A 12,073-nucleotide genomic window follows, 5' to 3' on the forward strand; every position below is an offset into this window, starting at 1 on the left:
CTCGCTCTCTCTGACAAATAAATAAATAAATAAAATCTTTAAAAACGAAAAAAAAAAAGAGTCCCTTTAGAACACTTGGAGTTGAGGGACGCCTGGGTGGCGCAGTTGGTTGGACGACTGCCTCCGGCTCAGGGCGTGATCCTGGAGTCCCGGGATCGAGTCCCACATCAGGCTCCCAGCTCCATGGGGAGTCTGCTTCGCTCTCTGACCTTCTCCTCGCTCATTCTCTCTCTCACACTCTCTCTCTCAAATAAATAAATAAAATCTTTAAAAAAAAAAAAAAAGAACACTTGGAGTTGATGCTAACGAGGTAATTTAGGGTGGGGCCTCTGGATGGTGGGGGTGGTGACCAGAAAGACCTTGTGGGGAGGGATTGGAGTTTCTGGTCCTCCCTTCTGACCTCTGGGGGGGAGAGAGGGCTTGCCGGTTCAGTCAGTCATGCTTATGAACTGAACCTCTATAAAACCCCAAAAGGAGGGTTCATGGAGCTTCTGGGTTCATGAACACACGGCGATGTGGGGAGAGTGGCTTGCCCAGAAAGGATAGAAGCCCCATGCCCTTCCCGATACCTTTCCCTAGGCATCTCTTCCGTCTGTCCCAGAGTTAATCCATCACTCAAGCAATTTAATCACACCCAGGAGGGGATTGTGGCAGTGCCTGATCTTTCAGGAACGGGTGACACCCCGGATTGGTGACTGGAGTCCGGGGGGGGGGCGTCTTGTAGGACCGAGCCCTTCCCGTGTGGGATCTGACGTCATCGTCTTCGCATGGTGGTGTCAGAACTGAGTTAATCGCATGGTAGTTAGGGGAGAAATGGCACGTGACGACCCCTGTGCCTTGTTTGTTGAGGGTTTTAAAAGTTGAGGGATGCCTCGGTGGCCCTGTAAGCGGCTGCCGTCGGCTCGGATCATGACCCCGGGGTCCTGGGGTATAGTCCTGCCTGCGGCTCGTGGCTCCCCTGGGGGTCTGCTTCTCCCTCGCCCTCTGCCTGCCACTCCCCGTGCTCCTGCTCTCTGTCTCTCTGACAAATAAGTAAATAAATAAAATCTTAAAAAAAAAAAGTTGAGCACCTGTCAGAAGGACATGGGGCCCGGCCGCAGAAGGACGTGGGGCTCGGCCGCAGCCCGGCTCCCACAGCACTCTCTGGCCTAAATAAACCGCCTGTTTACGTGTTTGTTTTTATTTTAATTTTCTTTTCTTTTTTTTTTTTTTTTTTTAAAGATTTTATTTATTTATTTGACAGAGAGAAATCACAAGTAGATGGAGAGGCAGGCAGAGAGAGAGAGGGAAGCAGGCTCCCTGCCCAGCAGAGAGCCCGATGCGGGACTCGATCCCAGGACCCTGAGATCATGACCTGAGCCGAAGGTAGCGGCTTAACCCACCGAGCCACCCAGGCGCCCCTAATTTTATTTTTTTCTAAAAGATTTTTTTTTGTTGTTTGTCAGAGACAGAAGCAGGGCAGAGGGAGAGGGAGGAGAAGCAGCTTCCCGCCGCGCAGGGAGCCCGATGCGGGGCTCCATCCCAGGAACCTGGATTCACCACCGAGCCGAAGCCGGACGCCCGACCCGCGGAGCCCCCCGGGCGCCCCTGTCTGTGTGTAGAGAGCACGCACTCGTGGGAGCAGGGGAGGGGAGGGCGAGTCCGGAGCGGCTCCATGCCCCGCGCAGAGCCCGTGACCCTGCGATCACATCCAGTGGGAGGCCCCGCGGACGGAGGCACCTGGACGCCCCAAAAACTGCCTGTTTGGATCGGAAACGTGGAGTTGTCCATTTCTGTAACGTTAATCTCTAAATCCAGGCACCAAGTAGCCTGGTCCCCGGCGCGGAGAGCTTGATGCGTGTCTGACGCAGCCTGGAGAGGCTCCGGGTGCCGCTGGCCGTCGGGCGGCGTCCAGCTTGCTCCAGGAATTCCCTCCGTGGCCAGACCTCGTGGTCTGCGGCGCCCCCAGCCCCCGCCAGAAGCCCTCTCTCAGCCGGCATTTCCTGCGTCCTCCCTTCTTTGGCTCTCCCCCTCTGCCGCGTTGGCGTCCCCTGGTTTCGTGACTGTTCTTATCCTGAAGGATGTTCCACTTTTCAGATACCTTGTTGCGTCCGTGAAGACGATCGCGTGATTTTTTCCCTCCGTTGTGTTCGTGGGTGTTGCCCCGAGTGGAGTTTCGTCCACGAGCCGTGCTCGCGTTCTGGGGGCAGGTGGCTCTTGGCCCCGGGGTGGACGCTTTCCCTGTGCGGCTCAGTTCTGTTGGCCAGAATTTTGCCGGGGACTTTCCGCCGGTGATCACGAGAACATTGGTCGTGGTTTTCCCTCCCTGCAGTGTTTTCTGCCCAGCTTCAGCGCCGGTGAGGCCGGGCTCCTAGAACGGCTTAGGCAAGTTCCCTCCTCTTCGGTGTTTTAGGAACGCTTGAGAGTTGGTGTTGGCTCTTTAAATGTTTGGTGGAAAAAAAAAAAAAAACAAATGTTTAGTGGAATCCGCCGGTGAAACTGTCTGGGCCAGTGATCTTCTTGTCGGGAGATCTTCGATTAATGCTGCTGTCTCTGCTGCTGGTGGGTCTGTTTATAGGTCCTGTTTCTTCGGGGCTCAGGTTGTGCCGCCGCCGGTTCCCAGGCTGCCGTGGGTTCCTCTTATTTCTATGGCATCAGTGGTAGGAATTGTCCCGCTTTAATTTCCAAGTTCAGTGATTTTTTTTTTAAAGATTTTATTTATTTATTTGTCAGAGAGAGAGGGAGCGAGAGCGAGCAGAGGCAGACAGAACGGCAGGCAGAGGCAGAGAGAGAAGCAGGCTCCCTGCCGAGCAAGGAGCCCGATGTGGGACTCGATCCCAGGACGCTGGGATCATGACCCAAGCTGAAGGCAGCTGCTTAACCAACTGAGCCACCCAGGCGTCCCCCAAGTTCAGTAATTTGAATCATTTTTCTTTCCTAGTCCCTCTAGCTAAAAGTTTGTCAATTTTCTTGATCTTTTCAAAGAACTAACTTTTGGTTTCATTGATTTTTTTTTCCCCTGTTGTTTCTATGTTTCCAATTTTGTGGATCTCTGCTCCTCCTTATTTCCAGCCTTCTCCTGGCTGTGGGTTACTTTGTTTCTCCTTTTTCTCTTCCTTAAGTCATGAGTTAGTTGGCTGGTGGTCACGGTTGAGGTCGGGGTTCACGGGGTGGTGGTCCCAGCGGGAGGGCCCCGCAGTGTGACCCGCGCCCTGGAAGCGCTTCTGTGCTTCTGGTCGCTTCTATCTCTTTTCTCTCCCTCGTGATTTCTCCTTTGGTCCGTTGGTTGTTCAAGGCTCTTTTGTTTAATTTGGAGGCACGGGTGACTTTTCCAGTTTCTCTCTGTGGTTTGTGGCTAACTGCATCCTGCTGTAGGCAGAGAACACACTCTGTCTGTCTTCGGAGGCGCACGGAGATGGTGGGCACCGCGTGTGCGCGCTCTCCGGGACAGCGTCCCGCGGGCTCCCCAGAGGCAGGAGTGTGGCTGTCGGGTCCTATTTACCGTGCATGGCCCTCTCCTTCCTTACTCTCTTCTGTCCGGCTGTTCTTCCCTTTTTAGGACTCAATTTTGTTTCATTGTGTGGATTTCCTGCAGTTTGCTTCTCTCTTTGTGCACGGATGGACGGGTGGACAGATGGATGGATGGACACGCAGCCCTCGGGCCATTGTGACTTGTACTGCTGTTGGCATCTTGTGCCCATTCTAGGTCCGAAAGCTCGAAACTGGTAGCCTTGTTTTGGCCACACCTTAAAAACTGATCACTATGTGTATGTGCAGGCATCATCCCAAGTCACCGTCAACGGGGCCCCGGGACAGTTGCCCACTTTGAAGGGGGCCTGACTTCAGTCCTGTCCTGGGCCCCGTTGGGGCGGGCCTCCGTGGGCGCCACCGTGCCCGTCAGGTGCCGTGATGGAGGAGAACGTGCTCCGGGGGTTCGGCTGGGAGGCCCGGCTCCCTGCAGTCAGCAACAAGGGCACCACAGGAGCCGAGAGACCCAGGAGGGTCCCTCCCGCCACGTGGCAGTGTATTTCCAGGGCGTTCCAGGACAGGTATGTGGCATGGTAGGAATCGAGAATCCTGGCAGATTGGTGGGCGCAGGCTCTGTGGGGACGGTGGGCTCGGAGGGGCCTGCGGTGGCTCTGGGTGGCTTTGGAGGTGCAGGAGTAACCAGGCAGCTCCGGCGTCTGGGGGGGGACGCCTGCTGGCTCTGCGCAGACTGCCCCAGGCGGTCCCTGGACGGCAGCACAGGAGGGCCTTGTGGCCTCACGGGTCCCCTCAAGACCACCGGGGCCCCGGGCCTCACTCGCTGTGTTTCTCCCCGTGGGCACGTCCTTGGGCAGCCACGCCAGTCCTGCCGCCGGCCGGCTCTGCGGCTTCGGTGCGCGCTGCAGACGCTCCTTCCAAACCCTCCTCCCTCACGTGCCTTTTCATGCCTCGGGTCACACGGAAACGTTAACGTTTGAGTTTTCCATGTTCAAATCTGTTAATATTTTCCTCTCTGGCTACACCAAAGGGTAGAAGAATTTAGTTTCTTGCGTTTTGGTCTTTGATCCATCTGGAATGTGAGTCTGTGTCTGGGGTAGTGTGGGCCTGGCTGTGTGAGTGTCCCCGAGTCTCCAAGGGCTTTGGGCACGTCTGAGCCTCAGTAAGGGCCCCTCACTACAGCCCGGGCTGCTCAGGTGTGTTCAGGCCCCTGCGTCACCATTTGCAGGGGGGTGGTAAGCAGAGCCCCAGGGTGTGTGGGGCTCTCTGCTGACCGGTTGCTGGGGCAGGGACTCGGGCCGAAGCCCTTGGGAGCGTCCTCCAGGCCCCGGGTGGGCCAGTCACCTCGGAATCCTTCTGAAATACGCCTGTCCCCGGTGTTGGTGCGGATGTCTGTGGTTTTATTAAAAATCCAGTTTCACTCAGCTTTGTCTCAAATTACTTGCAACAAACTGGAGAAGCTAGCTATCCCCGAAAGTAGGCTTCCATTAAAATTAGCAATTGCCAGTGGAGCCCGGGTTTTCTGGGGTTCTTTGGAACCGGGTGTTTTGGTCTAGGTTGGAGGGGCCGGTGCTTGTCGGGAGGACGAGGGCGGAGGCACGAAGCAGGTTGTGGATGAGGCCTGACCGTGGACTCGGGAGACGTTTGCATCTCCTGCGGGGCCCCCGGTAGATGTGCCTGGTCCGTTATCCTGCGACTTTGCCGTCTTAGGGTCTGCAGGCTTTCTGGAAAGGCCCCGGTAGTATGTGTGTCGTTCATGCTGCTGCAGCTCGAGCCAAACAAATGAGGCACAATGAACTTTATTTACGGGCCCCGAAATCTGTGCAGGTTGTGTTCTGTGTGATTTCCACGCCTCGAGAAACCATGAGCTATCCCCGGCGTGGGGCTCCGAGCCCAGAGCCCTGCTGTTCACCAGCCCTCCCTTCCAGGGGCAGGCGGGGGCCCCTGGCCTCCAGTGGCGCCTCTGAGTGTTGTGTTCATGAGACACACGGTGGATGCGATGCCCGCGCACGGACTGTCCAGGCGACGGGAGCTCCGCAGCGACCTCGGGCCCCGGCTCCATCACCTGAAGGCGCGGGAGTTTGAACCCAGAGCTTTGGCCCCAAGTCCGTGCCTGCACAGCAGTGAGCACAGATGTGGGAGCCCGGCGCCTGCCGATAAGGGATGGGCGGGGTGGTTCAAGCCAGGAGCCTGCCCCCGGGCCCGCGGGGTGCTGACCACCCTGTGTGTCTGCCGGAGGAGGGTCAGGGAGAGGTTTGTCCTGACCTCCCAAGCCCCTCGGACCATGTAGGGTCAGTGCTGGTCTGGCAACTCCAGGGAGGCTGGACGGGCTCCGTCCTTTTCCTGGGAATTTTATGGAATTGGAGGGAATTGGGGTTGGACTCCCGTCTAGCCACAATGGCCGGGACCATGGCCTCCGTCCTCTCTTCCCTCCGGGGCCACAGCACCCAGGCCTTGGAGCCCGTGAGCATTTGTGTGGGCGCTTTCCGGGCCTCTGTGGACTCGGGCCCGTCTCGCCCAGGTGCTTCCCCGCACCCCCCCCGGGGGCCTGATTGGGGGGGTGGGGGGGCCGGCCATCCGGGCTCTGGCCCCGCAGCTCTCAGGCTGAGCCTCCCTCCCTTGGGCCGCTGCCCCGCGCCGCCTTCCAGGACCGTCCTGCGGAGATGCTTGTTTTCATGTGACGTCAGCTCCTGGGCATCCAGGCCGTGTTTTAGCTGGTGCCTCAGCTGCTGGCTCCGGCCTCCCAGGGGAGCTGGGTACCACCCGGCCTGGAGACACGAGGAGGCAGGGATGTGAGAGGCGGGGGCCGGCCGGCCAGCCTGCCTTTAAATATCTGCTGCTCGCTGGGAGCGCACCCTGCCCATTGTGGGTCCGCGGGAGCGCAGGGCAGCGTCGGCGCGGGGAAGGGAAGGAAGATGCCCCCCCTCACGCCCACCGCTCCGTAGAGCATAAAAACTGCCTGTGCCGAGCCGGCGGGAGAAGAAAGCCCGGTGAGTGCCGCGCGGCGCCCCTGCCCTTCCTCCCGGCGCTGCAGGCCGAGGCGAGCGCGCGTTGATGCTGCCGGGAGGAGGCTGGGGTCGGGTCGGGACGGCGGCCTGGCCCCACAGCCTCGGGGGCCGCGGGATGCTCCAGGCCCGGGGCAGGGCTGCGGCCGCGGGGCTCTGAGCCGCGGAGGGGGGGTGGGGGGGCAGAGTGGGGAGAGGGGACAGATTTTTAGCAAAACAGGCCCCGGAGGAGCGCGCCCTGCGGTGCGGGGGAGCCGGAAGGAGACGCGCCCCCGGGCAGCGAGGCCTGTCAGCCGGCTGGGCAGCCCCGGGACGCTCGGGCTCATGTGGGGCCGGCCGCCTGGCGCGGGGGCCCCGGCGGAGGGTAGCGTGGCCGTGGCGCGTGCGGGTACGGGCTGGCTACGGGGTCTGCCGTGGCCCGCGTGAACGTGCGTGTGCCTTGCTCCCAGCTCAGCCTGCATTGCTGCAAGCCAGGGGGCCGCGGGGCTGGCGGCCGCGGCCGGCACCTGCTTCCTTGTGCCGAGCTCCTGCTCTGCGTGCCGCTGCCCGTCCTGGCCCCGTGTCCGCGTTGACGACAGCGTCGTGTCGGAGTCTGGGTGGCACGGCCGGTGTTGACGTGCCCGGCTCGCTCCAGCGGGGTCCTCGGGCTTCGGTGATGAGCGTGGTGCCGCCGTCCCCGTCCGGTGTTCTGTTCTGAGATGGTCGGAGGTAGACCCAGATGCGCCTGGGGGCTGCGTGGAGGCTGGGGGGGATGTGGGGATGTGGGTGTTTTCTGACGTCCATCTTGCAAGGTGTTTTTGTGAAAAAACAACCACAGCAGGCACCCTTGGGCTGGCGGGGAGCCGATGGCCTGGGTGGACGGGCTGCCGGGGCGGATGGCCCCTTGTGTGGACAGTGCTGGGGTGACAGGGAGGCCGCTGAGCGAGCCCGCCCCTCCCCCAGGAGCAGGAGGGACCGTCGACCACTCGGTGCCACCAGCCCGGGTCGCGGGGGGATCTCATTAGTTTTGGATCCTTGAATTATGGAACCCAGGGTGTGTTGCTGGGTGCGTGGGAGCAGGGTGCTGGCTCACGTGTGTGCTCGCCAACGAGGAGAAATTAGCTGTGTCATAGTTTCTTGGGATGTCTGGGACATCTTGGCCTCTTTCCTTCCGTGTGGTCACGCGCTGCCCGTGCACGGCCGGGGGACCCGGAGCGGGACGGAGCAGGTGGCCCCTGGGCCGCGGGGCCTTGGCAGGGTTCCGTCAGAGCCAGGAGTGGGGCCGGGTTGGGGGAGCGCCTGCCCCCAAGAGCCCCCCATGTGTTGCTGCTGTCAGGGGCTGTGGCTTGTGTCGCCCATGTCTGTGTCCTGGTCAGACCCGCGTGGGGTCTCCCCTGCTCCCTGTCTCGGCGCGTCAGCCGTCAACAACGTGCCTCAAAGTTCAGAGCCGCTGACGGTTATGTAAGGAGTTGTATGTGCTGTTTGCCCCCCTCTGAGGTCCTGCTGACCTTCCACACGTCACCCCAAGTTGGTCTGGCAGAGCAGCTGTGAGCCTTGGACGGTTCCTCTGCCTGTGGACGCAGCCCTCAGCCCCGTCTGTCGGTGTCAGCCTGGTGGGGACCCGGCTTGTCTGTGGTTCCGGTGGTGCCTCCCTGGTCCCAAAGCCCCCCACATCTGTCTCGTTCCCGCTGGCGTTTGGGGAGTGGTGAGGGCCGTGTCTCATGTGGGAGCAGGGGTGCTGACCACGAGATGTTGCAGAGGGGAGCCCACGGAGGTCCACGCATTGGGTCGAGGCTCAGGTCAGCAGGTGCCTGTGGTCAGGCTCCCAAGGATGCAGAGATGAGGCACCAGCTGTTTCCTCGTTGGACCGGGAGCCGTTTCGGGGTTGCGCTGAGCGGGAGCCTGTGCTGGGCTAAGGGGGGCAGCCCTGCAGGCTGCTGTCCAGAGCCAGGCCAGGCTCGTGGAGGGTAAACTTCCACCCCCGGTTTGATGTGTCTTTGGTGTTTGCATTCAGAGAATGTGACCTTCTGTGCCCCCTGCCTTGGTGGTGGCAAAAGAAGAGTTCAGGGTCTGAGGTCGGGGTGGGTCCGGCCTGTCTTGCTGAATCCCTGCTGCCACTGGGCCTTTGCTTGTGCTGTTTCCTTTGCTCTCATGGGGTGAATGGCACTTAGGGCCACTGCCCCCACAGCCACCACTCCTTAAGAGTTATCTGGGCTTTGCGAGTCCTCATAGGCCCCCGGCTTCCAGCCCAGGGCCCTGGCATGAAGCAGGCGCACTGTGAGTGTGTGGTGCTTAATGAGAGGGGCAGAAGAGCTTTTTCCAAAGGTAACTGTCCAATCCAACAGCTTGTCCGATGTTCAGATTGCTTTTGGTGGTAAAGTTATGGCACAGGAGACAGCCCCGCCCCGCAGAGACCCCACAGGTGTACTTGGAATAGCAGCTTGGTTTTAGGGTTTTCCTAAAGATGTAGAGTAGGGCACCTCCTCTGTGACCCGTGTCTTTTACCGTTCTGTCTCTGAGGCCTCCAGACGCCCCTCCACCCCGGGCAGCTGAGGGCAGGTCTGCCGTCCCCTGCCCAGGCAAGGCGGGAGAGCCATGCTGGGAGCCAACAGATCCTCTGCCAGAGGTTGTCTCCAAGGTGCTATAGGCCCAGCGGACGCTGTGTGGGCTGACCCTGCGCCATGTTGGTGTGTGCATTTTCTGCAGGGACAGGACACTGTGCCCCCAGTGTCAGTGGACAGAGGGGACCCCAAGCATGTATTTTATGGCTCGGTTTGGTGGTTTGAATGTGTCGGGTTTTTGTTTTTTTTAAATTTGCTTCTTTTTTAAGCTTCTTCTATGGGAAATTTTAAAAGGTTTGACTTGGGGCGCCTGGGGGGCTCAGTGAGTTAACACCTCTGCCTTTGGCTAGGTTGTGATCTCAGGGTCCTGGGATTGAGCTCAGAGCCCCACATCGGGCTCTCTGCTCGGCAGGGAGCCTGCTTCCCCTCTCTCTCTGCCTGCCTCTGCCTACTTGTGATCTCTGTCAGTCAAATAAATAAATAAACTCTTTTAAAAATAAATAAATAAAAAGGTTTGACTTGTGACAAGATGGAGACTTGCCGTGTGTGTGGGGGGAGTGGGAGGTCAGTGCCCGCTTGAACTGCCTGTTGTTGGCTCAGCCCCGGCCAGCCCCGTGCCGTGCCTCTGTTTACTCATCTGCGAGATGGGATTGTGGAAGGAGCTGAACAGAGTCACGTCGAGCACAGAGGGGCTGAGCGTGCCTTGTCTTGGTCGGGAAGCCATGTTGTTACTGCTAAGTGCTTGTGTGTGAAGGTTGCGTTGTATGTTATTTTCAGATGTTGGATTTTATTTTGGTTGTGACGTCTTTGTATTTGAAGGTATTGAATAGCCCCACGTGGTTTAGAGAGAGAGAACGGGTGTCCCTGCCCTTCCCTACCACCTCCTGGGGGCTCCCTTTCAGTCTGAGCACGTTCTTGGCATTTATTTCCGGATTCCTAAATAACACACTTATGCTGCTGTTTCCAGAGTTTTCTGTTTGGGGTGTTACCCGTTCCCCTCTGTCTCTGGAACGGGTCAGCTCTCTGTCTCCGCCCACAAAATGGTGTCAGGTCACCACTTACTGTTTGATCACCGAGTGTTTACATTATGGGATTTGCAAAGGTATTTGCAAACTACTAACATTCCCTTTTTTTTTTTTTTTTTCTTGTACAACTTTTAGTTTTGGGGGAGATAATAATTGCCTTGCTCCCCACTGCCCCCCGGTCTTTGTGCTTTCTGGAAGTCTTGTCTCAGATTTACCCATAATCTTTCCAGGAGGGTAGCCTGGGCCACATCCCTCCTGGTGCCTCAGCACAGTGTGTCCTGGGCCCTCCTTTTGCCATCACCCTGGGGATCCCACTGCCCCTCTTCTCTGCCTGCTTCCTTCATCCCTGGCTCCCCCACCCCGTTTTTTGGCTTAATCTCTGGTTCAGACATCCTCCCAGACCTTCCTGAGAAAGGGGGCCCTGGAGGTAGATTGTTTGAGATCTAGTCTGAAAGGGACCTTAGCGGGGTTTCATGATAGTTTAGCTAGGTATAGAATCCATACTGGAAACAGTTTTCCCCGAGTGTTTTCCAGCTTCCAGTCTGACTAAGAAGTCAGGGGCCATTTTTACTTTTGTGTGTGTTTCATTTTCTCCTGAAAGTGTTCGGGATCTTTTCACCTGTGTGTGTGTGTGTGTGTGTGTGTGTGTGTGTGCGTGCACATGCGTCTTTATTGTTGTCAAGTCTCATTATGCTGTGTCTTGATGTGGACTTTTTTGTCTCTCATGCTGGGAGGCTGTGGTGCAGGAACTGGGGGCATTTGGGCATGGGATACTTTCATTTGTTTCTTTGAAGATCTCTTTCCTTCTGTCACCTTTTCCTAGAGCTGCCGTGGGTCATTTGCTGGGACTCCTAGACTGGCCCTCCAATTTTGTCGGTTTCCCACTTCTGTTCGTTTTAGTTTCTAGGAGATACTTTCTGTTTTTCATGGCTAAACTATTAAGTTTGTTGTCCTGTCCTTTGTTTTTTCGTTCTGAGAGCTCCTTCTTGTGCCCTGAAGGTTCCTTTTTAAAACAGTCACTTGCTCTTGTTGGGAGGTGGGGGATCGCCCCGTTGCTTTGAGGTTGTTAATTACGGTAACGGCCGTGATATAATGTAGCTGTGAGCTCTCCGGCACTGGACGATCCGAGGCCCCCACGTGCGAGCTGGTGTCGTCCTCACGGTGCTCAGTGAGGGATGTGCTGCTGCGGTCTCTGTCCTGTGGTGAAAGTGGCACCTGAGGCACAGAAGGGTCCCGCGGTTCTCCCCGTCACAGCCATGCACTGTGGAGCTGGGCTCACCCCTGCAGGCAGGGCCCGAGTCCGTGTTCTTCGCCGCAGTGCAGGGTCCCCACTCTGCCACTTGCTGGCGGTGAGACCTCAGGCACAGCCCTGTCCACCCTGTGGTTCAGACTGTGGTAAGTGGGGTGTGACCGTGGGCGCGCCCCCCATCACTGTGAGGGCTGAGTTGGTGCGGCACCGCCGGGACTCAGAGCGGCAATAGACAGGCAAGGTGACGGGGTCGCGCTGTTGAGTGAGTGGTAAAGTCTCCTCTTGATGGTTCCTTTGGTCCTTGTCACAGCTCTGTTTCCACTGAAGTTCTTTTCTCAGTTTGTTTTGGGCTGGGAGGATTTCCACAGCCCCTGGGTGACCTTTGGTCATCTGCCTGCGTCGGCACACGGGGCACTGTAGAGCTGGTGGACGCGGCTGTGTGGTAATCCTGCCCGGGGAGGGGCTGGGGCGTCTCAGCTCCGGGCGAGGGGACTGCCTCCATCCCCCAGGCCGGGCCTGCCTTCCACCTGCTGTATTGGGTGAGGACGGGGCCTCTCCCTTTAGAAGTTGGGAGCCCACACCATGGGCACCCCACTTCCTGGGGCATGGAGCCTCCGACTCACGGGCCTTTTAGGGTTCCGTTCTGCCCAGTCCCCCGCTGACTCCAGGGCCACCTGCTTCCTAGGTTCCAACGTGGCGCTCCTCCCTCCTGCGCTTCCCTTCTTGCTGGTGTTTTTCTCCCTCTGGCTTTGTTCTTGGGAGGGGTCTGGTTTAATAACTGGGTTCCTGCTG

The 12,073-nt window shown here is 58.4% G+C and overlaps 1 protein-coding gene across 2 annotated transcripts in view; it reads left to right on the forward strand.

The window, feature by feature from the left end:
- Positions 1 to 12,073, forward strand: part of PRKCZ (protein kinase C zeta) — a 97,501-nt gene that overhangs the window by 9,706 nt on the left and 75,722 nt on the right. Inside the window, exon 1 of one of the 2 annotated variants that reach the window (XM_044236954.1) lies at positions 7,108 to 7,175. The exons of the other annotated variant lie outside the window; for it this stretch is intronic. Within the exon in view, the coding sequence (XP_044092889.1) occupies positions 7,166 to 7,175 (10 nt within the window). The 5' untranslated portion in view covers positions 7,108 to 7,165. Of the gene's footprint in view, positions 1 to 7,107; positions 7,176 to 12,073 lie in introns of those variants that run through there. 2 annotated transcript variants of the gene reach the window in all.

The sequence above is a fragment of the Neovison vison genome, chromosome 2, assembly GCF_020171115.1.
Source record: "Neovison vison isolate M4711 chromosome 2, ASM_NN_V1, whole genome shotgun sequence".
NCBI lineage: Eukaryota > Metazoa > Chordata > Mammalia > Carnivora > Mustelidae > Neogale > Neogale vison.